At 46.1% G+C, this 27,567-nt stretch overlaps 1 protein-coding gene across 1 annotated transcript in view; it reads right to left on the bottom strand.

Annotated features, from left to right (window-relative positions):
- The window catches only part of DGKQ (diacylglycerol kinase theta), a 679,503-nt gene that overhangs the window by 264,067 nt on the left and 387,869 nt on the right, over positions 1 to 27,567 (bottom strand). Inside the window, 2 exon segments of the mRNA XM_030192090.1 lie at positions 18,216 to 18,235; positions 23,161 to 23,175. Of these exon segments, the coding sequence (XP_030047950.1) occupies positions 18,216 to 18,235; positions 23,161 to 23,175 (35 nt within the window).

The following is a 27,567-nucleotide window of genomic DNA, read 5'->3' as shown; positions in this document are numbered from 1 at the left end:
CAGCCGCGATACGCCCCATAGGATACTCCTCCAAAAGCTCTTCACTGTTCTGCAGCTCCAGAACATGTGGCCTAGTGTCGCTCCTTCATGGCCACATTTTGGACATGCGCCCCAGGGTGACACTACCATGTGGAAGGCGCGCCTGGGAGCTATGTGCAGTCGCAGCGCAAACTTGTATTGTAGCTCCCAGTGATTTGCCGCTCTGGATGAGCCTCTAATGGACAGGATGTGTGTTTGAAGCTGCGCGGCTGTTATAATCTCTGGTAAATCAGCACTCCACTGCTGAGCCAGCCTAGAATAGTCTAGCTCCGCCATCGTATCTCGTATGTGCCTGTGGTGAAAAGTAAGCGGCACTTCGTTCTGCGCCGCCATTGAGAATGCCGTGGCGAGCTCTTCTTGTACATCCTCTGCTAATGATTCCCACTCCAGAGAGCCCACGTTGTTTTAGCTGCATATAGTAAAATTCTTCTTTGCCTTGCAACCTATATTCCCGTTGCAGTTCCGGGAAGTTCTTGATTCGGCCCTCCCTGGTGATCACATGCATTAAATATATCAGCCCTTTCTGTTTCCACTTCTGGAACACCGGGTATATCCGGCCAGGGTTAAAGTTCACATTTTCACAAATGGACCAGAATGGGGTTTATCCGTGCTGAAAATTTATGCAAGCGACATACCCAGACCACACGGTCTTGGCCACAGTCATTATCAGAGATTGCTTTAATACTGCTGGGATCTGCGCTCCCCCTGCATGCAGGTAGTTAGTGAAGTGGACTTTAGGTTCTATCTGTAAGTCCATGTCTGTGTTGGAGAAGTCGCTTGTACCTTGGAACCAGTCATTTATATGACACATGCCACAGGCCACCGACAGCTGTTTCACACTGAGCACTCCTAGGCTGCCATGCTCCACCGGAACCAGTTAATATCGACATGGGCAGGCGGGCCTTTTTCCCTCGCCAGAGGAACCGCTGGAGTAGTCGATTTAGTTTCTTCTCATCCGCCCGCTTCAAATATAATGGCAGCGTTTGGAAAACATACAACCACTTCGGAATTAAACACATGTTGTACAGCGCTATTCTTCCTAGTAGTGTTATAGGCAAGGAGCCCCACATGCTCAGTCTGTCCTCTGTCATTTTTAACAACCACTCCACATTTGCTTTATATAACTCAGTCAGATCAGCAGGAATCTTTACACCAAGGTATTTAATAGGTTCTAACGCCCAAATTAGTTTTTGTGGGCCCCTCCATTTCCCCACCCCTTCAGTTACAACTGGAAGGATATATGACTTAGTATAGTTCAATTTAAACCAAGATAATTCCCCAAATCTCATCACCTCCTCCAGCACCTGCTCTAGGGAGTGAACAGGGTCTGCTAGAACCAGGAGGCGGTCATCTGCGTAGGCGAGTACCTTTATGTTATGGCCCCCCACCTCTACCCCCTGTATCTCTCTCTTTTCTTTCAGGGCCCGCAGCAGGGGCTCGACTGCTAACACAAACAACAGCGGGGAGAGCGGACACCCTTGTCTCGTACCCCTATGGATCAAGAACTCTCTCTCTCTCTTTCTCCGTCCGTTAATTATTACACTAGCTCTAGGGTCCTTGTACAGCGTCTTCATTGCCCTCATGAACCACCCGGAGATACCCATTGTAGACATGACTTGAAATAGGTATTCCCAATTTACCTGATCAAACGCTTTTTCTGCATCTAAGCTTATGACCCATGTTGGGACCCCCCGTACCTGGCTCGCCGCCATGGCCAACAACAATTTCCTTACATTATGTACCGCTCTCCTCTTTCTTATAAAACCCACCTGCTCCAGGCCCACTAGGTCCGGCAAGCACTGCGCTAGTCGTTCTGCAAGAATTTTTGCGAACAGTTTGATTTCCACATTCAGCAGAGATATCGGCCTATATGATCCTGGGTTGTCTGCTGGTTTCCCGGCTTTTGGAATTAGAGTTATATGAGCCCGGTTAGCATAGTCTGGGAAACTGCCCTCCACCATTACCTCTTCGAAGTAGCTAAGCAGGTGTACTAATGCCTTGGGATGCAATGACTTATAATACTCCCCTGATAGTCCATCCGGACCGGGAGCGGATCTCTGTTTCAACGCTTTAACTGCCCTCTGCAGCTCTTCCATGGTTAGGGGCGCATTCAAGCACTCTACGTGCTGCTGGCCCACCCTTGGCAGGTTAACTTGGTGTAGATATTTTGCTATATCTTCCTCCTGTGGGTGACTGTGTTGTTTGTATAGGAAGGTAAAGTATTCTGTAAAAATTTGGCCAATCTCTTTATAATCATTCGTCAATCTATTATTATGGTCTCTCAATGCCGCCACAGTTCTCAACCATCCCCAATCCTTAATCACTCTCGCTAACAGACGCCCTGTATGGTTCCCAAATCTATGGAGTTTGTATTTGTAATATAGCGTGGACCTGGATTCTATTTCATGTAACATAGTGTTTAAAGTAATTTGCAATGAGTTCAAATTATCTAAGTTCTCCTTTGTCGGTTTACGCGCATATGCAGCTTGAGCCTTCTTAAGTTGGACCTCCAATAGCAAAATTCCCGCCACCCTTTGTTTGTTCCTTCTGCTACAGTATGCTATAATGTCACCTCTTAAGACAGCCTTCGACGCTTCCCAAAATAAAACCGGCTGTGGTCGGGCATGCATACTGTTATTCTTAGCATACTCATCCCATTTAGCTTTTATGAAGTTTTTGAATTTATTATCCGTATACAGATAAGCTGGGAATCTCCACCCTTGCTCTCCTCCTCCCCCCTTTAATTCTAGGTCCACCCACACTGCAGCGTGATCCGATATTTCTTCTGGGCCAATCTCCGCCCCTATCAGGCAGGAGAAAGTCCCCCGATCCACTAGAATATAATCTAACATCGTTTGCGTGCCATGGGCCCTCGACCTATGCGTGTATTCACGCTCCATTGGATGGCGTGCTCGCCATGTATCCACCAAGTTTAGTGTCCTGACAAAGGAGGCCAACTCTTTTGCTCGGCGTCCTGAATTGTGTGAAGATGTTCTGTGGGAACAGTCTACTTGAGGGTTGGAAACTAAGTTAAAGTCACCCACTACCATCAACCTTTTTCTGTTTAATTCCGTACACCTGCCCACTACCCGTCCGAGGAATGCCAGGTCATTGACATTGGATCTCAGTGCCAGGCAGCCACAATTTTAGAATTAGATATCTTCCCTCCTCGTCCTTGGCCACCCTGGTAACTTTGCATGGAAGCCCTTTCCTAACGAGAACCGCTATCCCACCCTTCTTCCCTTTGGCCACTACCGAAAACACTTCCCCCACCCACCGTCTCTTCATCTTAGCGTGTTCCAGGTCTGACAAGTGCGTCTCCTGGAGGCAGGCTATATCAGTTTTGTGTCTGTTCAGGGCTGTCAAAATCTTTGCTCTTTTTATTGGGGAACTAACTCCCCTAACATTCCACATAGTGATTCTAATTGGGGCCATATTTTATACCATTGGTACCGCAAGCCAGACCGGGGGTCCCCACTTCGTTCCCCCGTCTATCTCCCATTTCTTTTGCCACTCGCCACATAAAGAAGCTTGTTCTCTTTTTGGTTCCCCCAGCCTCCCTCCCTCCCTTCCCTCCCCCCCTTTTCTTCCTTTCCCCCTTCCTCATCTCCCCAACTTATGTGCCCCTGCTCCCTCATCAAACCTATCTAATGTGAAGCATGCAGACCCCCTGAGCACATGAGGCCCCTGCCCACACACCACCTGTTGGTTGCCCTCCGTCAAAGTCAAATCTTTAAATTCAATTATGATGTCCCTGTCATCTGATGTTGTTACCTCCTCAGATCTTTTCAAGTAGGCCTGCTTCCAGCACCGCCGCTCCTGCTTCCGCTGCTGTCTTAAACAGTGTCCACCTGCCCCGGATCAGAATCCGTAGGTTCGTTGGAAACTGCAAAGAAAACTTTATCTTTTTGTTTACCAGTGCGGCGCATAAGGAGTGATATTGGCGCCTCCGTTGTTGCACCTCTGTGGAGTAGTCCTGAAATATCAGCACTTTGTTCCCATCGCAGGCCAGGGAGTCCCGGCGGATCCTAAAGCCCTGCAGAATTTCTTGCTGATGTCTGTGGTTGAAGATTCAGGCTATCACCACTCGGGGACGCGTTTGACCCTCCATTTTCCGCCCGATGTGATGGGACCGCTCGATAACAATTGGGCCCAAGGTGTCCGTCAGCGCCAGCTCCTTAGCTAACCAGGTTTCTAACCAGCATGCCAAGTTCTTTTCTGAAATGTTTTCGGGCAAGCCCACAATCCGTATGTTGTTTCGACGTGAACGATTTTCCAAATCGTCCATTTTCTCAGTGTTCTTTAAGCTGCTGGGTGAGGTGGGCGATATCGGGACCATATTCCACATCAACCCATTTCGGTTCCCACGCTTTGGCAACCGCGGCGGTAATTTGCAGCAGCTGCACGTCAGTGAATCCACTTGAGGCTGCAGCGCTTTCCTCCGCCATTTTGTTTTCGTGACCGCTCGCCTTCAGCTTCTCTTTTCTCGTCCCCTCTGTCATCGCCTCCGGTGTTTTCAGTAAGTAGTTCTCCACGCACCAGTGGCGTAGCCAGACTGCCAATTTTGGGTGGGCCTGAACCCAAAGTGGGTGGGCACAAAATTTTCTCTCTACCCCCCCCCCCCCCCCCCCCAGCAAAATTTAGTCACACTCATGCATTTGTCACACAGGGTAAAGTGCTGCTTTTCAGTGAATCAGATTTCAGACAATTTATTTAATAGCCTAATCCTTTTCAGCGAGCTTTCAGAGGCCAAAACCTCCTGCCTCAGGTCAGTATAATGCTGTTACGGTATACTCTCCTGACCTAAGGAAGGAAGTATTGGTCTCTGAAACTTTATTAACACCATATTACTTTATCCTAAATTAAAAATAAAATTATTTTCTTTACCTTTGTTATATGGCCATTTACTTTTTCTCATTGTGTTGCTCCCAGTCTCTAGATTCTGCTTTCCTTCGTTTTCGCTTAACTCTTCTGCCAGGGTTTCCTGGCCATTTGTCATTTTTCTCTTTTTTCTTTGCTTTCTTCAATATTTTTCTGCCTCTCTCTGTGTCCAGATTTAATTCATTCTTACTATCCATTCTTTAATTTCCTTCATCTACTTATGGCTTTTCATCTTTTTCTCACCCTTGTTCTCCCCATGCCCCTTCCTCTTATTCTCCAATCTTTCACTACTCCCCCTTTCCATGCAGCAGCTCTCCTCTTTCTCTCCCCATCCTTCCAGTGTCTCCCCTCTCTCTCCCCATCCTTCCAATAGTCTCCCCTCTTTCTTTCTGCATCCTTCCATCGTGTCACCTCTTTCTCCCTACCCTTCCATCCAGCGTCTTCCCTCTCTCTCCCCATCCTTCCGTTTTTCCTCTTTCTCTGCCATCCTTCCATCTGTTTTCCATCTTTCTCTCCCCATCCTTCTGTTTTCCCTCTTTCTCTGCCATCCTCCCATCTGTTTCCCTCTTTCTCTCCCTATCCTTCCGTTTTCCCTCTTTCTCTGCCATCCTTCCATCTGTTTTCCCTTTTTCTCTCCGCATCCTTCCATCTGTTTCCCTCTTTCTCTCCCAATCCTTCCATCTGTTTCCCTCTTTCTCTGCCATCCTTCCATCTGTTTTCCCTCTTTCTCTCCCCATCCTTCCGTTTTCCCTCTTTCTCTGCCATCCTTCTGTCTGTTTTCCCTCTTTCTCTCCCCATCCTTCCGTTTTCCCTCTCTCTGCCATCCTCCCATCTGTTTTCCCTCTTTCTCTCCCCTCTTTCTCTGCCATCCGTCTGTTTTCCCTCTTTCTCTCCCCATCCTTCCGTTTTCCCTCTTTCTCTGCCATCCTCCCATCTGTTTTCCCTCTCTCTCCCCATCCTTCCGTTTTCCCTCTTTCTCTGCCATCCTCCCATCTGTTTTCCCTCTTTCTCTCCCCATCCTTCCGTTTTCCCTCTTTCTCTGCCATCCTCCCGTCTGTTTTCCCTCTTTCTCTCCCCAACCTTCCGTTTTCCCTCTTTCTCTGCCATCCTCCCGTCTGTTCTCCCTCTTTCTCTCCCCATCCTTCCGTTTTCCCTCTTTCTCTGCCATCCTCCCATCTGTTTTCCCTCTTTCTCTCCCCATCCTTCCATTTTCCTTCTTTCTCCCCATCCTGCCATCCGTTTTCCCTCTCCCGATTCAGGCCCACCAGCCCCAGCTCCCATTGCCGGCCACTGCTGCTTTTCCTGATGAGCAGCAGGGCCGGCGCTACAAAAAGAAGAAGCGCTCAGCTGACTGAGCTGAGCGCCAACGCTAACGACGAGAAAAAATGTTTTAAAAAAAACGCGACACCGCAGGCAGCCTCGAAGCATTGGCTGCTGGCTCTGCAGGCCCCTCCCGTCTCTTACGTCACTGCCCCTGCTTTGCTCCAGGGGCAGTGATGTAAGAGATGGGAGGAGCCTGCAGAGCCAGCAGCCAATGCTTCGAGGCTGCCTGCGGTGCCGCATTTTTTTAAAAACATTTTTTCTCGTCGTTAGCATTGGCGCTCAGCTCAGTCAGCTGAGCGCTTCTTCTTTTTGTAGCACCGGCCCTGCTGCTCATTAGGAAAAGCAGCAGTGGCAGGCAATGGGAGCTGGGGCTGGCGCGGGCCTTGAGGAAAAGTGGGTGGGCGGGCCAGAGCTGAAATTGGGTGGGCCTGGGCCCACCCGTAGCTACGCCCCTGCCACGCACTGCTGCGTCTCTCGAGTCGGGACAGCGTTAGGGCACTTGCGGTAAACTCGCATTCTGGGCCAAGGGCTCGGAGCTCTCACAGTGTGCTGCTGCCTAGCTCATGTCCTCACTGGAACCCAGAGAGATGGTTAACATATAGATAGGTAAGAGAGTAAGAGGAGTTAGAAAATAAGGCGACTAATTTAAAGAGGGGTGCACATGAGGTCAGAGAGATGATTAAATATTATCTCAGCTAGGGTAGGAGTGGATAAACATGTCCAGCTGCAGTATGTGCAGCCTGTGTCACTCCTTGTGTGTGAGAGTGAGACTAACAAGTTAGTTACTTCTTCCATTAAAGACCTGGTTGAAGAGCCAAACTTTCACCTGCTTCCTGAAGTAGAGATTGTCTTGCATTCCAGAATGTGGGGGTTACTCCAGAGAAGGCTCGCTTGTGGGTATCACATCGTGTAATGGCTTTCGGTGAGGGTGTGGTTAGTGACAGTCCTTGAGAGGACCTTAGTGTCCTTGGTGGTGTGTAGAGGATCATCCTATTCTTCAGGTTGAAATTCAAACTCTGTATTTTTAATCTAAACTGTAAGCCACACTGAACTCAAGCTTGTTTTGGGGATAATGTGGGATATAAATATCATAAACAAATCAATCAATCCTACTCTTTACTCCAGATCAGTGGTTCTCAACCCAGTCCTTGGGACACACCTAAACAGTCAGATTTTCAGAATATCCACAATGAATATGCAAAAGACAGATTTGAATACAGATCTCTCTCATGCATATTCATTGGTGTGTCCCGACAACTGGTGCGAAGGTGGCGGACCTTACGCGTCACCTAGATAGGTTTTTAGATAGTGCTGGGGAGGAGTCAGCTGTCTTGGTACATGTGGGTACCAATGACATAGGAAAATGTGGGAGAGAGGCTCTGGAAAACAAATTTAGGCTCTTAGGTAGAAAGCTCAAATCCAGATCTTGTAGGGTAGCATTTTCTAATATGCTACCTGTTCCACGCGCAGGGCCCAAGAGACAGGCAGAGCTCCGGAGTCTCAATGCGTGGATGAGAGGATGGTGCAGGGAGGAGGGTTTCAGATTTGTTAGGAACTGGGCAACAGTCTGGGGAAGGGGGAGCCTATTCCGAAAGGATGGGCTCCACCTTAACCAGGGTGGGACCAGGCTGCTGGCATCGCAGTGGCGTAGCCAGACTGCCAATTTTGGATGGGCCTGAACCCAAAGTGGGTGGGCACAAAATTTTCTCTCTACCCCCCTCCCCCAGCAAAATTTAGTCACGCTAATCAGATGCATTTGTCACACAGGGTAAAGTGCTGCTTTTCAGTGCATCAGATTTCAGAAAATTTATTTAATAGCCTAACACCCTTTTCAGTGAGCTTTCAGAGGCCAAAACCTCTTGCCTCAGGTCAGTATAATGCTGTTACGGTATCCTCGCCTGACCTAAGGAAGGAAGTATTGGTCTCTGAAACTTCATTAACACAGGTACCATATTACTTTATCCTAAATTAAAAATAAAATTATTTTCTTTACCTTTCTTGTATGGCCATTTACTTTTTCTCATTGTGTTGCTCCCAGTCTCTAGATTCTGCTTTCCTTCGTTTTCACTTAACTCTTTTGCCACGGTTTCCTGGCCATTTCTCATTTTTCTCTCCTTTTTCTTTGCTTTCTTCAATATTTTTCTGCCTCTCTCTCTCTCTCTGTCCTGATTTAATTCATTCTTATTATTCATTCTTTAATTTCCTTCATCTACTTATGGCTTTTCATCTTTTTCTCACCCTTGTTCTCCCCATGCCCCTTCCTCTTATTCTCCAGTCTTTCACTACTCCCCTTTTCTATCCAGCAGCTCTCCTCTTTCTCTCCCCATCCTTCCAGTAGTCTCCCCTCTCTCTCCCCATCCTTCCAGTAGTCTCCTCTCTTTCTTTCTGCATCCTTCCGTCCAGTGTCACCTCTTTCTCCCTACCCTTCCATCCAGCGTCTTCCCTCTTTCTCTCCCCATCCTTCCATCCATCTACCCTCTCTCCTGATCCTTCCATCTAATGTCTCTCTCTCCCTCTTTCTAACCAGTGTCTCTGTATCACTCTACCCTTTTCTGTTCAGTGTCCCTTCTCTCTCCACATCCTTCCAGTCTCTCCCCTTTCTTTCTGCATCCTTCCAGTCTCTCCCCTTTCTCTCCCCATCCTTCCATCCAGAGTCTCTCTCCCCATCCATCCGTTTTCCCTCTTGCTCTCCCCATCCTTCCATCTGTTTTCCCTCTTTCTCTGCCATCCTTCCATCTGTTTTCTATCTTTTCTCCCCATCCTTCCATCTATTTTCCCTCTTTCTCCCCATCCTTCCATGTTTCCCTCTTTCTCTGCCATCCTTCCATGTTTTCCCTCATTCTCTGCCATCCTTCCATCTGTTTTCCCTCTTTTCTCCCCATCCTTCCATGTTTTCCCTCATTCTCTGCCATCCTTCCATCTGTTTTCCCTCTTTTCTCCCCATCCTTCCATGTTTTCCCTCTTTATCCCCATCCTTCCATGTTTTCCCTCATTCTCTGCCATCCTTCCATGTTTTCCCTCATTCTCTGCCATCCTTCCATCTGTTTTCCCTCTTTTTCTCCCCATCCTTCCATCTTTTTTCCCACTTTTTCTCCCCATTCTTCCATGTTTTCCCTCTTTTCTGCCAGCGCCAGCTCCCATTGCTGGCCACTGCTGCTTTTCCTGTTGAGCAGCAGGGCCGGCGCTACAAAAAGAAGAAGTGCTAACGGCGCTAAGGACGAAAAATATTAAAAAAAAAAAAAAGCGCGGCACCGGCAGGCACTGTCTAGGCAGCCTTGAGGCATTGGCTGCTGGCTCGCAGGCTCCTCCCGTCTCCTACGTCCTGCTTTTGTTACCAAGACAAATACTAACACAGCAAGGATAGACTCTCTTCAGTCTCAAACTAACCTTCAGGAATCAAATAAAGTTTGAGACATCTTTAACCCAAGTAAAAGAACTGGAGACTAAATTGCTTTTAAATGCTGATGCAGCACAAAGAAAACTGGAGAATTTGGAAAATGGGGAAAGAGCCTTAAATTTGAGAATTTTGAATTTTCCATCTATTAAATATTCCCCAATTAAAGAAATATTTCAAAAATTTTAAAAAGAAATTCTACATTACTCTGAAGATACATTTCCTCCACTACAAAAGATTTATTATCTGCCTAGGCAAGAAAACAGGGCTTCTGGTCTATTACCTGTAAATGTTTCCTCTGAAAGTTTAGATGTATCTGCTATTCTCGAGACTTTGCAAGAAATAGTAGACTTTCCGTCTACTCTGTTGGTATCATCTGTTTTTCTTCAAGATAAAGAGACAGTATTAAGACTTTTCTTACAACAAAAGTCCCCAGTATCTTTTATGGGAGAAAGGATCCAGATATTCCCGGATGTATCAAGAGTGACACAAGAAAGAAGGAAGACATTTTTGTCTATGAGACAAGAGACTATCTTTGGGAATTAAGTTTCAATTAAGATTTCCATGTAAATGTGTAATACAGTTAGATAACACGATGTATCATTTCTTTGAACCATCCCAATTGCGTACATTTATAGATGCAAGGCTTCCCAAATGATTGCAGAGATTTTTGTCTAAAATGTTGGAATAATAGAGTGTAATCATAACTCTCGACACTCATCTTTTAGTTATTATAGTTTTTCCTTTTGTAATCCTTAACCTCTATTAAGGTTGTATAAGTCAGTCTCCTCCCAGATGGTGGACTATTGCAGGGTTAATTTAATAATGGCTGGGGTATTATATTCCCCTAAAATATTGTTTCCTGATAACTGAATGGCATATTACTTCACAAAGTTCGCTTTGGAAATGTATTGAAAAATTGAATAAGATGAAAAAAAATAATAAACGCATTAAAAAAGTAAAAGGAGTACATTTGAAATATAGTACACAGGATCTTTACTCTCAGTTAATTTAGTTTTCCCCTTGTACGAGATTATTACATTTTAACTGCCAGACTCTCAACCATTCTTCTAACGTTTGGAGATCCCTTTTCATTGTTTCTACTGCCTCCAGGGTATCCACTCTATTGGCTATTTTCGTGTCATCCAGTTCTTTGGTCACCCAGTCAAAAAAGTCAATAAGATTTGTTTGGCAGGATTTTCCTTTGGTAAAGCCATGTTGCCTCGGGTCCTGTAACCCATCGGCTTCTAGAAAGTTAACTATCCTTTCTTTCAGCAGCGACTCCATTATTTTTCCTACCACCAACATGAGACTTACTGGTCTGTAGTTTCCCACTTCTTCCCTGTCTCCACTTTTGTGAAGAAGGACCACATCCGCTCATCTCCAATCTCGTGGAACCTCTCCCATCTCTAAAGATCCATTAAATAAATTTTTAAGAGGTCCCTCCGGGACCTCTCTGATCTCCTTCGGTATCCTGGGATGTATCCCATCCGGCCCCATAGCTTTGTCCACCTTCAGATTCTCCAGCTGTTTATAAACTCTTTCTTCTGTAAATGACGCAGTATCCACTCCATTCCAAGATGTTCCCTCAGCAGCCGACTGCTGTCTTTCTCCAGGATTTTCCTCCGTGAATACTGAAGAGAAATTGTTTAGCATGTTCGCTTTATCTCATCACTCTCCACATAGCCATTCTCATTATCTTTCAGTCTCGCAATTCCATTCCTATCTCTTCTCCTTTCTCCAATATATCTGAAAAAGGTCTTGTCACCTCTCTTTACATCTTTAGCCATTTTTTTCTTTCGCTCACGCTTTTGCTAGCCGTATTTCCCTCTTCGCTTCTTTCAGTTTAATCCGATAATCTTTTCCGTGATCCTCTCATTGTGTTCTTTTGTATTTCTTCAACAAAGCCTCTTTTGCTCTGATTTTTTCAGCTACTTGTTTGGAGAACCATATAGGCTTCCTGCTTCTTTTGTTTTTGTTTACTTTCCTCACAAAAAGCTTAGCTGCCATATTTATAGCAGCCCTTAGCTCGGACCACTGTTTATCCACATCTCCTATGCCTTCCCACGTTAACAGCTCCTTTTTCAGGTATTCCCCCATTTTATCAAAATCAGTACGTCTGAAATCCAGTACTTTGAGTTTTGTGTGTACGCACTCTGCCTTCGCCCTTATATCAAACCCTACAGTGTGATGATCACTATTACATAGGTGGGCACCCAACCGGATATCGGAAACACTACCTCCATTCATAAGCACTAGATCCAGCATCGACCCTCCCCTTGTGGGTTCTGTCACTATTTGTGTGAGCAAGGCACTTTGACAGGCATCCTCAATCTCCCTACTTCTTTCCGATTCCGCAGACGGAACGTTCCAATCCAAGTCAGACATATTGAAATCTCCCAATAGTAGCACCTCCCCTTTCATACTAATCTTTTGAATATCTTCTATCAGATCCTTGTTTAACTTCTCTGTTTGCGCTGGAGGTCTGTAGATAACCCCCATGTGGATACAGGTTCTGTCTTCTCTTTCCAGGACGATCCATAAAGCTTCTTCCTTCCCCCAGGTTCCCCACATTTCAGCCACTCTGATATTGTCTGTCACATACAGAGCCACTCCACCTCTTCGGTTCTCTCTATCCTTCCTAAAACGATTATAGGCCGGTATGGTCACATCCCATTCATGGGAATCGTTGAACCACGTCTCTGTAATAGCAACAATATCCAAGTTTTCTTCAAACATCAGGGCTTGCAAGTCTTGAACCTTTTTACTTAGACTACCAGAATTTGTGCACATAGCTTTCCATGTGCTTAGTGAGTTTAGGTGGTTTTCTATATTTACATGACCTTTCCCCCTCTGCCATCATGTTTATTCTGGGAGTTCCGTTGTTTCCTTTTGTCACCCCCACCCTCTAGTTTAAATGTCTAGAAACATACTGTCTGAATTTCTCCCCAAGGATCCTTTTTCTCATCAGAGAAAGATGTAGCCCATCATTACAGTACAGCCTGTTATTTTTCCACGTATTACCCCATTCTCCTATGTATCTAAAACCTTCTTCTTTACACCAAGACTCAAGCCACTTATTGAATTCCTCTGTTTTGCGTAGTTGATTCTTGTCTTTAGCATCTGGCCAGTCTTCCCAATATAACATCCTTCTTCAAATTTCTGTGAAGAATCCTCTTATACTGAATGCTTTTCCCATGTGAGTAACTGTAAGGTGCTATGATATGTGATGGCCCAGTTTGCAGCCTGGTATATTGAATGGTCGTGTGCCATTCTCTTCTTTTAAAGCTTCTGTTGGGAGTTTGCTTTTTACTAATTTCTGCTTTAGATTAGGTGATTGTCAGAAGACTAGTATTAGTGGAACTGGGAATATCTCTTTGGACCTGGGATTTGGAGGAAAGCTTTTAGCCTGCAAAGAGGTGGGAAAATGTGGGATACAAATGCAATAAATAAATAAATAAATAAATAAATAGGGAAAATTGTTCTTACCGCTCAAGAATTCATACTCAACTCCTATTGCCAAAAGTTGAATTTTGGAGGATGCCTCATAAAATAAGTTCCCTGTAGATGTGCAGATTTCCAAAATCTGCACTTAGTCATATCTGTAGCAATATCACAACTTATATAAAGCATTACATGCCTGCACATATAACCCCCCCCCCCCCCACCTCAGTGCTATTGCTATATTTTTCAATACTGTATGTCCTCGATTCGAAAATGCACCTTTTTGCCGGTTTTGACGTCGGTGGAAAGTAGGTGGTGGCTCTCATTCGATGACATTTTAAAATTGAGGTCCAAAATTTGAAATCATGCAGCCTAATTCCTTATTCTATCCACATTGCCAATGGGGGCCTTGGAGACCTCCCCCCCCAACCGGTACCAGTACCATAGCTGTTGAAGGGCTGGTGGAAAACAGAACTGCACGGTACAGTCTCTGCATCCGGACTCATGCTGCCAAATGCAAAATGAGGGTGTATCTTAGAATCGTTTTTTCCCCTTGTATGCAAAGGGGGTAGTGTATCTTAGAATCGAGGAAATACAGTATCTCCCTTTCTGAAATGGCTGTTCTTGAGGTGATTTGATTTATTTGGATTTAGTTAATTACCTTTCGTCATAAAGAAAGCAAAGCAATTTACAAAACTAAAACAATAAGAATAGAAACATAGAAACATGATGGCAGATCAAATGGCCTATCCAGTCTGCCCATCCTCTGTAACCCCTAACTCTTCCTTTTCCTAAGCAATCCCTCATGCCTTCTTATTCAGACGCAGTCCTTGACTCGACAACCACCACTAGGAGGCCATTCCACGCTTCCACCACCCTTTCCGTGAAATAATACTTTATTAGATTTCTCCTAAGCCTATTCCCTCTTAACTTCATCGTATGCCCCCTCATTCCAGAGTTTTCCTTCAGTTGAAAAAGGCTCATTTCCTATACATTAATGCCCTTGAGATATTTAAACGTCTCTATCATATCTCCTCTCTCCCTCCTCTCTTCTAGCATATACATGTTGAGGTTCATAAAGGAATGCCATAATTTAATAGGACAGAGAAAATAAGGAGAACAGAGGATAGATAAAGAGAAAGGAAACTGGGAGGCTAGTGGATTCCATGGGAGGTATCTGGGCCCAAGAGGATAGAGAAGGCCTTTTCAAAAAGGTGGGTCTTTATTTATTTATTGATTGATTAATATATTTCAACATTTCACTACAAACTGTGAGTATGCAATCGGAATTACAATCAGGAAATCCATAATAAAATAAGGGAAAAAAATCTTTAAGGCCTATTCGTCCACAATTTAAGGAAAATTAGATTCCAAGAATTCAGAAACATAGATAACAAAGTATTTAAGAAAATAATTTAACGGTTGCTACCTCGGGTTACCGACCCTAGCCTGCTAATTATGGAGGGCATACAACATTCATATCTACTCTAGCAACAAGAAATTCTTTTAACTGTTTTGGGTCTACAAATTGAAAATGTTTACCCTCAAGCAGTAAGTTACATGTACAAGGAAATCGTAATACAAAATTTATTCCCAGTGCCAACGCTCTAGGATGCTGCTCCAAAAAAGCCCTGCGCCTAGTTTGTGTAGGCTTTGAGAGATCTGGAAAAATACGGATCTTTGAGCCCAAAAACAGATTTTCTAAATGTCTTAAAGAAAGTCTTAGAATAGCATTACGATCAGGCTCCAGGGCAAAAGTGACCAGCATAGTTGACCTCTGGGTAATAATTTCCAGTGAGCTCTCGAGGAATGAAGTCAGATTCATTCCATCCCCCACTACTGGGGGGTTTCCATCGCCCCCCTTCGGGTTCCAGATGTAATAGGCCCGTGTTATGGGGGGTAACGAATCCTTATCCATTCCAAGAATGTCCACCATATATTTTTTTACCATTTGAACAGGTGAAATTAGAGGAGATTTAGGGAAGTTAAGAAATCTAAGGTTAAGTCTCCTAGCCTGATTCTCCAAATACTCCATTCGTTTATGCAGAAAATTATTATCCTTAACCAATGCAGTTTCTAAAGTTCCCATTTCTTGCAATTTAGTATTCACATTTTCCAGTTTCGAGGATTGCTGTGCAGTCACTTGCGCTTGAAGTAGCGCAGCTTCAGAAAGAGTTTTTATATCATCAGTATTTTCTTTTAATGTAGTTTGCATAGAAGTTTGAATGTTATAGACCATGTCCCATAGTGACTCTAATGTCACAATTGCTGGTCTAACCACGCCATTAGCACCAGGGAGGGATTGAGATTGAGCCTCAGCACAAGATAGTCTAGAAACAATGTCTTGAGGTAATACCTGTAAAGCTGATTGAATTAATGCCTCTCGTGGTTGGAGTCCATTCTCTGTCGCTGCAGACCTTCCCTCGAGCAGGTTAGGCCTTGCACAAAGACTGCAACTCAGAATCTCCCTTTCCCCCCCGCACCGGCCGCTGTCCTGAACGGTCCAACTCGGGGTCAACAACCAGATTCATGTCACCCACCACTACCAAGGGATAAGTAGCATAGTTCATGCATTCCTTCAGAAAAAATCTAAAAAAGGAGGGATCTTTGGGGACAGGGCCATACACTCCCACCACCACCAGTTCCTTACCGTGTATATTTAGTAAAACTCCTACGTAACGCCCCTGCATGTCTTGAAAGAGCTGTCGAGCTGCACAAGAAAGCGATTTGTGTAAGAGAATGGCCACGCCCCCTGGTGGCCCACTGAAGGAGAGCAAAAAAACCTGTCCCACCCATTGGCGCCTCAGTTTGAGATGTTCCTCTCTCTCTCTCTCTCTCTCTCGAGTCTGGTCTCCTGCAAACAAACCACATCAGCCTTGTGATGCTTAAGGGCCCCTAAGATCTTAGTGTACTTTACTGGGGAAGTGGACCCCACACACATTCCAAGAGAGGAATCTAAAGAACATGACTGGGGGGCACTCATCCCCTACAAACCCTGTCCAACAAACAACACTATCAGTCAGCCTACAATAGCCCACCACCAGGCACCCAGCCTCACCCGGCAGCACTCTCGGACTCAACCCAGACAACTCTCAATCATACAGCATGCACATCTCACACCTCCAGCACAGCACCCCAAAAACAATACCCACCCCCAACATCCCCCTCTTGAACCCTCCCTATAATACCCACCCTGCTCCCCATCTTCCTAATCCCTTGTCCCCAAACTTCCCTTAACAATTTCCACCACACTGCTGTGTAGTGAAAAGGAGAGATCACACCACTGATATTATGGGGCCCCGCACCCCCAAGATGACACCATTATAGTTACCAACAGTAAGGCGAGCAACTCAGTCCCAGTATATATCTTTCAGTTTAAATTCCATAGAACAATTCAGGATGGTAAGTTCGCAATCTCTTTGATTTCTTTAAGGCAATGTTGAGCCTCTATAGGCGAATCGAAAGCATGCCACTTTCCCTTGTGAAAGATCTTCAACAATGCTGGGTACAGAAACATAAACCGAGCTTTAAGCTCTCTCAGTTCAGTGCAGAGAGGAGAAAAACGGCGTCTCCGCTCCTGCAATGCTACAGAGCAATCCTGGTAAATCTGCACTAGGTGGCCTTCATATTTAAGGAAGTCTCTTTTAAGTCGAAAACCGCGAAGAATTTCCACCTTATGGATGTAATTATGCACCCTTGCCAGCACCATCCTAGGTCTGTTCACCCCTTCTCTCAGACGACCCAAGCGGTGCACTCTCTCTAAACATAGGGGGCCCATGCTATCTGATAAGGCAAATTCTGAGCACACTTTTCCAAAGCGTCTGGTAAGGCACGTTCCGACATCAATTCCGGCAGTCCTATCAGGCGTAGGTTACTTCTGCGTGACTGGTTCTCTCCAGCCCCCAGTCCCCTTCATGCAAACGTTTCCCTGGTGGACCAATGGGCACCACCCCCAGCTGCCCTGGTGGTCTAGTGCCCCCCCCCCCCCCCAAACCCCCCTCTGGTACTTTTTGAAGGAGAGAGTAGCACTCTCTTCTCTTGTGAGCGCCACCTTCAAAATGGTGATGCACTAGATGGGGCTTCAGAACCATATAAGGAAGTTTCTCCCTTATAAGGTATTCAAGCCCCACCCATCACATCCCAGGATACACTGGGAAGGCATTGCCATTTTGAAGGTGGCACTCAAAGGAGGAGGGAGTGCTACTCCATCCTTCTGCTTCAAATGTTTAAGGAGAGGCTTGGGGTGGTGCCCACTGGGCCACCAGGTAAAGTGTTTTGAAAGGGGGGGGGGGGGGGGCTGGGAGCTGGAGGTGCACCAGACCTGAGTCACTGCCATCCTTGTGGGCCCCTCCATCTTGTCCTCTACAGGCTTCCCACGATTTCCTTCTCTTTTGTTTTGTTCACCATAACTCGGGGGAACAGCTGAAGAAATTTGTCCATATGCTCTAATGCCACGGCCCCAGAAAATAAGGCATGGGAAAAGAAGGTAAGTACCATAAAATCAGAAAATTAAGCGGGGACCCTTGGAGCAGGCAAAGAAACCTCTTTCACTCACTCATCACATCACTGACTCCCATGTTATGTGCTTTTATAAAAAAATCTATTAGAATACGAGGCTGAAGAGAGGTTGGATCAGAGCTATTTAAGTCCAATTGTTTTATCAGTACACAAGACAGCAGACAAGTGAGATGCCAATTCTTGTTTAATTGAACCTAAAAATTATGAGATGAGCTTTTATTATTATTATTTATTGCATTTGTACCCCACATTTTCCCACCTATTTGCAGGCTCAATGTGGCTTACAGAGTATTGTTATGACATAGACACGAGAGGATACTAGATACATTCTGTGATAAGCTGAAGATATTAGAAGATCGCGTGGGGGGTATTAGATAGGGTGGTGAAGGAGGTGTATTTATATGATTGGGTGGATTGTGTGGTGATTTGTGTCTTTAAGGGTTCTTTTGTAGGCTCTATTGAAGAAATGTGTCTTCAAAGCTTTGCGAAAGTTGCTTAGATTGTCCATAGTTTTTAGGGTTGTGAGTAGCGCATTCCATATTGAGCTTTTAATTTTTTACCTCACCTTTTTAACAAACTATACTGATTTAACCATGTTCAATATGTTAATGCTTACCTTGAGAGGAGTATACATGACTAATAGACACCAGGATTAGCTATAAGGAAGAAAAACAAAAAAGAGGCGTTTAAAATTTTGGTATAGAGTTAACTAGAGTTAGTAGATTGTTATACAAATCTGAAAGGAAAGTTAGCACAGAAATGATGATAATATCATAGAATGCTTTACAGGAAGCAATATTCAATACGAATCTAGAGGGCATTTTCATTAAAGTAGTAATTGCTTACTAATGCTACTTAATCTGAATTCTGCCCGCTTCAACCACACTGAGAGGGCTGTCTGCTAATATCAACAGAACTTAAGTGGGTAGTACCCGCTGAATTTGGGTCCTGACCATCTCGGGTGAAAAGCTAGAAGGTATTGGTGCCAGTGTCCACATACCTAACTAGGCAGATAGGAATGCTCTTTATGCAGTTATATCTTTGTCTGGTTTGGTATGCAGCCGCCGACTCTCAATATCATCTGGCACACACAGGTCTGCCGATGACCTGGATATTTAATGTCAGTCCCCAGATAGATCCATAAGGCACACACAGGTCTGCCGATGACCTGGATATTTAATGTCAGTCCCCAGATAGGCCATAAGTTAGAAACACTGACCACTACCAGCTGAACATTCACCTATTCGTCTTTCTGCAGCTTTTAATTGCTATTTATTTGCTGTTTGATAAAGTCCATCTGGCCCATCCGTTCTGCTCATACATACCAACTACTTAAGCTCTACAATCCCTTCATCTCCTTCAGAGATCCTGTACTAAAGAAATATGTAGTTATCATTATATACTTCATTTCCTGAAAGTATGTTCAATTTTACGTTATTCATTCATGTAACTATTACCTGACTAGGTTCTATTGCCTTTATGTTACAAATTTCTGTCACAGTTTTTATATGTATACCACTGCAATGCAGTGTGCTGTGTTGCTGTTTTATCAACTTCACCAGGATACCCACTCTCACTTTGATGCATTGAGCCTGTCCACTTCACGAGAGATATGGGCATTACAGTGGACATTGCATCACTGTTGCAATACAGCTATATCTGACCTGGAACAACATACAGCCTGTAAACAACTGATTCAACAACAACCTAAAGACCATTCATGATGCATAGTGCATGTAGAAATATGGAAAATGGCTAACAATTGGTACTCAGTGAAAACAGGTCAAGTGGTTTGAGGCTGACAGCTAGGCCTCAAAGAAATCATACTCTCTCTGACCCTGAATTTCACTCAGCTGTTGCAAGACAGGATTATGACAGCCTGATGAAATGAACTGGCATATGGGCAAACTTAAGATGAGCTGGCACAGGAATTGAAAGCTGGGCCAGGCCATTTTTGAGAAGCTGCGGTCAGAGATATAAAGCACAAAAAGTAATTTTCACTAAAACAGGTATGATAAAGCAGAACTTTGTGAGAGACTGATCGAAACTAGAGGACTGAGAGGACATTGTGGTCGAAAGTGAGAAATTGTTAAATAGATTAGAAGAAATTACAGAGAATTGCAAAATCATGACTAACAGGTGCTAATGAAAAAGATAGGGCTTAAAAGGGTATATAACCTGACATATACAACAGACTTTGGGAAAGATCTCAGTACTTGTGACAAGACTTTGTTTCACTGTCTGATTTCCCTTATGAGAAATGAATCTTGCTTATTGATCCTGTTGTATTTTGCGTGGTGAGTATACTAATAAATAATAATAAAAATAAATCTTAAAGAATTGATTTCTCATATTTGTAGTTCTCTCTTAATTATTTGGTTTCTGTATTAGTCAGAGCATGTGCACTGCTCTGTAGAATCAGAAGTCTAGGTATTACAGAGAAACAGAGGTAATTCCCCATAATAACCGACACATTAGTGCAGCCTTGGGTGGTTCATTCATTCCTAGTTATTTGTAGCTGGACTTCATTATTGGGAAGGATAGAAACACCCTAAATCATTTACATGCACTACATCCATCATTAATTGCTTCAGGAATTTTGTAAACAGAAGTCTTCATCTCTACAACTATTGAACTGTCAAAAACAAGTGAAGGGCTGTTTTATTTGAGTGGACATTCACTCATTGAAGCTCAATTTACGTTGAGGTATTTTTACATACTCTATGTCTCATTTTATATACCTATACAGGCATCTGTATTTTATGCTTATTTTGTATACTATAGAATGACTGTAAAAGTCTAATATCTTTTTATGTTCAGTTTCAATGTATTAGCATTACTTGCATTCACTACTGGCATTTTCAATTATTGCTGTACTCAGCTATTTTCATCAGTATGGATCTAACACACAAATACAATATTTGTATATGACGGGATCCATCCCAGGATATTGAGGGAGCTCAGACAGGTTCTGGAAGGTCCTCTTAAAGATTTGTTTAATAAATCCTTGGAGACAAGGGAGGTTCCATGGGATTGGAGAACAATGGATGTGGTCCCTCTTCACAAAAGTGGTGATAGGGAAGAAGCTGGAAACTACAGGCCAGTATGCCTCACTTCGGTTATTGGAAAAGTAATGGAAGCGATGCTGAAAGAAAGGATAGTGAATTTCCTGGAATCCAATAAGTTGCAAGATCCGAGACAACATGGTTTTACCAAAGGTAAATCATGCCAAACAAATCTCACTGAATTCTTTGACTAGGTGACCAGAGAACTGAATCAAGGACGTGCGATAGATGTATTTTATTATTTATTTATTGCATTTGTACCCCACATTATCCCACCTTTTTGCAGGCTCAATGTGGCTTACAGGGTGTTAATATGGTGTAGTCATTACATTATCTTAGATACAGTCGGTAATAAACTGGAGGTAGAAGAGGAATTAGTTAGAAGGTATTAGGTAAGGTCGTGTTAGAGGTGTTTTAAAGCGTTTGGGTGTTATATGGAGTAGTTTGTTTCATCAAGGATTATTTTTGTAGGCCTTGTTGAAGAGAAATGTCTTCAAAGATTTGCGGAAGCTGGTTAAGTTGTCCGTGGTTTTCAGGGTCATGGGTAGTGTGTTCCATAGCTGTGTGCTTTTGTACGCAAAGGTAGTAGCGTATGCCTGTTTGTATTTAATTCCTTTACAGCTGGGGAAGTTCAAATTAAGGAACTTGCGGGCTGATCTTCTGGCATTTCTGGGTGGTAAGTATATTAGGTTCAGCATGTAGAGTGGGGCCTCTGCGTGAATGATTTTGTATACAGTCGTGCAGATCTTGAACTCAATTCGTTCCTTGAGCGGGAGCCAGTGCAGTTTCTCTCTTAGGTGCTTTGCGCTTTCATATTTGGTTTTTCCAAAAATGAGACGGGCTGCGGTGTTCTGGGCTGTTTGGAGTTTTTTAATGGTCTGTTCTTTGCATCCTACGTACAGAGCGTTGCAATACTCCAGGTGACTTATCACTAGTGATTGTACTAGGGTGCGGAAGACATCTAGGGAAAAAAGGTTTTATTCTTTTGAGTTTCCACATCGAGTAGAACATTTTTTTTGTTGTGTTCTTCACGTGGGTGTCAAGTGTGAGGTTTCAATCAATAGTGACTCCCAGAATTTTCAGATTTTCTGAGATGGGGAGTGTGCAGTAAGGTGTGGTTATGGTAGGGTAGTTGCTTGTGTTGTAATGGGAAGTGAGAACCAGACATTGAGTTTTTTCCGCGTTCAGTTTTAACTTGAATGAGTCTGCCCAAGAGTGCATGATTTGGAGGCTCTGATTGATCTCGTTGGTTATTTCGTTTAGGTTACTTTTGAACGGGATGTGGATCGTAACATCGTCCGCATATATGTAGGGGTTAAGGTTCTGATTGGCTAGTAGTTTGGCTAGTGGTATCATCATCAGGTTGAAAATAGCTGGTGAGAGGGGGGATCCCTGAGGAACTCCACATTCCGGTGTCCAGGGTGGTGATCTGTCATTGTTCGTTGTTACTTGGTAGGACCTGGTGGTGAGGAAGCCTTTGATCCAGTTGAGAACTGGGCTTCCGATTCCAAAATATTCTAACAGGTGTAGTAATATTCCATGGTCTACCATGTCGAAAGCACTAGACATGTCGAATTGTAGTACGAGTATGTTTTTACCGGTTGCAATTGTTTTTTTGAATGAATTCATTGCAGACACAAGTACAGTGTGATCTAAATCCTGATTGAGACTCATGTAGAATTGAGTGTTTGGTTAGGTATTCCGTGAGTTGTTTCGTCACTATGCCCTCCATCAGTTTTGTTATGAGCGGGATGGAAGCGACTGGTCGGTAGTTTGTTAGGTCCATTGTGCTTTTCTTGGCATCTTTTGGCAGTGGTGTGAGAAGGATATTTCCTTTGTCCGTAGGGAAGAGACCATTTAGGAGTCTGTAATTTACTTGGTTCGTGAGGTCTTTTTGAATTGTTTGGGGGCAGCTTTTAATAGGCCTAATCGGGCAGATGTCAAGTTTGCATTGAGATTTGGCGTATTTTCCGAGCCAGTGTGTGAGTTCGTCCATTGTAATCAAGTCAAAGTTGGTCCATGATCTGTCTGCTGGATATTCCCCAGGTTTCGGGTCTAGGCATTCAAGGATAGCGAATGCTACATACCTGTAGAAGGTATTCTCCGAGGACAGCAGGCTGATTGTTCTCACTGATGGGTGACGTCCACGGCAGCCCCTCCAATCGGAATCTTCACTAGCAAAGTCCTTTGCTAGCCCTCGCGCGCCCGCGCGCACCGCGCATGCGCGGCCGTCTCCCGCCCGAAACCGGCTCGAGCCGGCCAGTCCAGTATGTAGCAAGACAATACTCTTAAGGGAAGACACAACTCCAAAGGGGAGGCGGGCGGGTTTGTGAGAACAATCAGCCTGCTGTCCTCGGAGAATACCTTCTACAGGTATGTAGCATTCGCTTTCTCCGAGGACAAGCAGGCTGCTTGTTCTCACTGATGGGGTATCCCTAGCCCCCAGCTCACTCAAAACAACAACCATGGTCAATTGGGCCTCGCAACGGCGAGGACATAACAGAGATTGACCTAAAAAATTTTACCAACTAACTGAGAGTGTAGCCTGGAACAGAACAAACAGGGCCCTCGGGGGGTGGAGTTGGATCCTAAAGCCCAAACAGGTTCTGAAGAACTGACTGCCCGAACCGACTGTCGCGTCGGGTATCCTGCTGCAGGCAGTAATGGGATGTGAATGTGTGGACAGAAGCCCACGTCGCAGCTTTGCAAATTTCTTCAATGGAGGCTGACTTCAAGTGGGCTACCGACGCAGCCATGGCTCTAACATTATGAGCCGTGACATGACCCTCAAGAGCCAGCCCCGCCTGGGCGTAAGTGAAGGAAATGCAATCTGCTAGCCAATTGGATATGTGCGTTTCCCTACAGCCACTCCCTCCTATTGGGATCAAAAGAAACAAACAATTGGGCGGACTGTCTGTGGGCTGTGTCCGCTCCAAGTAGAAGGCCAATGCTCTCTTGCAGTCCAATGTGTGCAGCTGACGTTCAGCAGGGCAGGAATGAGGACGGGGAAAGAATGTTGGCAAGACAATTGACTGGTTCAGATGGAACTCCGACACGACCTTTGCAAGAACTTAGGGTGAGTGCGGAGGACTACTCTGTTATGATGAAATTTGGTGTAAGGGGCCTGGGCTACCAGGGCCTGAAGCTCACTGACTCTACGAGCTGAAGTAACTGCCACCAAGAAAATGACCTTCCAGGTCAAGTACTTCAGATGGCAGGAGTTCAGTGGCTCAAAAGGAGGTTTCATCAGCTGGGTGAGAACGACATTGAGATCCCATGACACTGTAGGAGGCTTGACAGGGGGCTTTGACAAAAGCAAACCTCTCATGAAGCGAACAACTAAAGGCTGTCCTGAGATCGGCTTACCTTCCACATGGTAATGGTATGCACTGATTGCACTAAGATGAACTCTTACAGAGTTGGTCTTGAGACCAGACTCAGACAAGTGCAGAAGGTACTCAAGCAGGGTCTGTGTAGGACAGAGCGAGGATCTAGGGCCTTGCTGTCACACCAGACGGCAAACCTCCGCCAATGAAAGAAGTAACTTCTCTTAGTGGAGTCTTGTCCTGGAAGCAAGCAAGATGCGGGAGACACCCTCTGGCAGACCCAAAGAGGCAAAATCTACGCCCTCAACATCCAGGCCGTGAGAGCCAGAGACTGGAGGTTGGGATGCAGAAGAGCCCCTTCGTCCTGCGTGATGAGGGTCGGAAAACACTCCAATCTCCACGGTTCTTCGGAGGATAACTCCAGAAGAAGAGGGAACCAGATCTGACGCGGCCAAAAAGGAGCAATCAGGATCATGGTGCCTCGGTCTTGCTTGAGTTTCAACAAAGTCTTCCCCACCAGAGAATGGGAGGATAAGCATACAGCAGACCCTCCCCCCAGTCCAGGAGGAAGGCATTCCGATGCCAGTCTGCCGTGGGCCTGAAGCCTGGAACAGAACTGAGGGACTTTGTGGTTCACCTCGAGATGCGAAGAGATCCACCAAGGGGGTGCCCCACGCTTGGAAGATCTGGCGCACACACTTTGGAATTGAGCGACCACTCGTGAGGTTGCATAATCCTGCTCAGTCTGTCGGCCAGACTGTTGTTTACGCCTGCCAGATATGTGGCTTGGAGCACCATGCCGTTCCGGCGAGCCCAGGTCCACATGCTGACGGCTTCCTGACACAGGGGGCGAGATCCGGTGCCCCCCTGCTTGTTTACATATACATGGCAACCTGGTTGTCTGTCTGAATTGGATAATTTGGTGGGACAGCCGATCTCTGAAGGCTTTCAGAGCGTTCCAGATCGCTCGTAACTCCAGAAGATTGATCTGTAGATCGCGTTCTTGGAGGGACCAGCTTCCTTGGGTGTGAAGCCCATCGACATGAGCTCCCCATCCCAGGAGAGACGCATCCGTGGTCAGCACTTTTTGTGGCTGAGGAATTTGGAAGGGACGTCCCAGAGTCAAATTGGTCCAATCGTCCACCAATACAGGGATTCGAGAAAACTCGTGGACAGGTGGATCACGTCCTCTAGTCCCCCAGCGGCCTGATACCACTGGGAGGCTAGGGTCCATTGAGCAGATCTCATGTGAAGGCGGGCCATGGGAGTCACATGAACTGTGGAGGCCATGTGGCCCAGCAATCTCAACATCTGCCGAGCTGTGATCTGCTGGGACGCCCGCACCCGGGAGACGAGGGACAACAAGTTGTTGGCTCTCGTCTCTGGAGATAGGCGCGAGCCGTCCGAGAATCCAGCAGGCTCCTATGAATTCGAGGTTCTGCACTGGAAGAAGATGGGACTTTGGGTAATTTATCACAAACCCCAGTAGCTCCAGAAGGCGAATAGTCATCTGCATGGACTGCAGGGCTCCTGCCTCGGATGTGTTCTTCACCAGCCAATCGTCGAGATATGGGAACACGTGCACTCCCAGCCTGCGAAGTGCCGCTGCTACCACAGCTAGGCACTTTGTGAACACCCTGGGCGCAGAGGCGAGCCCAAAGGGTAGCACACAGTACTGGAAGTGGCGGGTGCCCAACTGAAATCGCAGATACTGTCTGTGAGCTGGCAGTATCGGGATGTGTGTATAGGCATCCTTCAAGTCCAGAGAGCATAGCCAATCGTTTTGCTGAATCATGGGGAGAAGGGTGCCCAGGGAAAGCATCCTGAACTTTTCTTTTACGAGATATTTGTTCAGGGCCCTTAGGTCTAGGATGGGACGCATCCCCCCTGTTTTCTTTTCCACAAGGAAGTACCTGGAATAGAATCCCAGCCCTTCTTGCCCGGATGGAACGGGCTCGACCGCATTGGCGCTGAGAAGGGCGGAGAGTTCCTCTGCAAGTACCCTCTTGTGCTGGAAGCTGTAAGACTGAGCTCCCGGTGGACAATTTGGAGGGTTTGATGCCAAATTGAGGGTGTATCCTTGCCGGACTATTTGCAGAACCCACTGATCGGAGGTTATGAGAGGCCACCTTTGGTGAAAAGCTTTCAACCTCCCTCCGACTGGCAGGTCGCCCGGCACGGACACTTGGATGTCGGCTATGCTCTGCTGGAGCCAGTCAAAAGCTCGCCCCTTGCTTTTGCTGGGGAGCCGCGGGGCCTTGCTGAGTCGCACGCTGCTGACGAGAGCGAGCGCGCTGGGGCTTAGCCTGGGCCGCAGGCTGTCGGGAAGGAGGATTGTACCTACGCCTGCCAGAAGAGTAGGGAACAGTCTTCCTTCCCCCGAAAAATCGTCTACCTGTAGAGGTAGAAGCTGAAGGCTGCCGGCGGGCGAATTTGTCGAATGCGGTGTCCCGCTGGTGAGAGACTCTACCACCTGTTCGACTTTTTCGCCAAAAATGTTGTCCGCACGGCAAGGCGAGTCCGCAATCCGCTGCTGGATTCTATTCTCCAGGTCGGCGGCGCGCAGCCATGAGAGCCTGCGCATCACCACACCTTGAGCAGCGGCCCTGGACGCAACATCAAAAGTGTCATAAACTCCTCTGGCCAGGAATTTTCTGCACGCCTTCAGCTGCCTGACCACCTCCTGAAAAGGCTTGGCTTGCTCAGGGGGAAGAGCATCAACCAAGCCCGCCAACTGCCGCACATTGTTCCGCATGTGCATGCTCGTGTAGAGCTGGTAAGACTGGATCTTGGACACGAGCATAGAGGAATGGTAGGCCTTCCTCCCAAAGGAGTCTAAGGTTCTAGCGTCCTTGCCCGGGGGCGCCGAAGCATGTTCCCTAGAACTCTTAGCCTTCTTTAGGGCCAAATCCACAACTCCAGAGTCGTGAGGCAACTGAGTGCGCATCAGCTCTGGGTCCCCATGGATCCGGTACTGGGACTCGATCTTCTTGGGAATGTGGGGATTACTTAATGGCTTGGTCCAGTTCGCAATGTCTTTTTCAGGACATGGTGCAAGGGAACAGTGGACGCTTCCTTAGGTGGAGAAGGATAGTCCAGGAGCTCAAACATTTCAGCCCTGGGCTCGTCCTCCACAACCACCGGAAGGGGATGGCCGTAGACATCTCCCGGACAAAGGAAGCAAAGACAGACTCTCGGGAGGAGAAAGCTGTCTTTCAGGAGAGGGAGTGGGATCAGAAGGAAGACCCTCAGACTCCTCGTCAGAGAAATATCGAGGATCTTCCTCTTCCTCCCACGAGGCCTCACCCTCGGTGTCAGACACAAGTTCACGAACCTGTGTCTGCAACCTCGCCCTGCTCGACTCAGTGGAGCCACGTCCACGATGGGGGCGTCGAGAGGTAGACTCCCTCGCCCGCATCGGCGAAGCTCCCTCCGCCGACGTAGTCGGGGAGCCTTCCTGGGAGGTGGCCGCGGTCGGTACCGCACGCGGTACCGACGTCGGGGACCTCAACCTGGGCGATTGGGCCAGCCGGCGCCACGCTCGACGGTACCGGAGGCGCAAGCACCGCCGGTACCG

Source organism: Microcaecilia unicolor, chromosome 2 (assembly GCF_901765095.1).
Source record: "Microcaecilia unicolor chromosome 2, aMicUni1.1, whole genome shotgun sequence".
Taxonomy (NCBI): domain Eukaryota; kingdom Metazoa; phylum Chordata; class Amphibia; order Gymnophiona; family Siphonopidae; genus Microcaecilia; species Microcaecilia unicolor.
The sequence above is the reverse complement of the archived record's forward strand: the minus strand, read 5'-3'. Positions and strand labels throughout refer to the sequence as shown.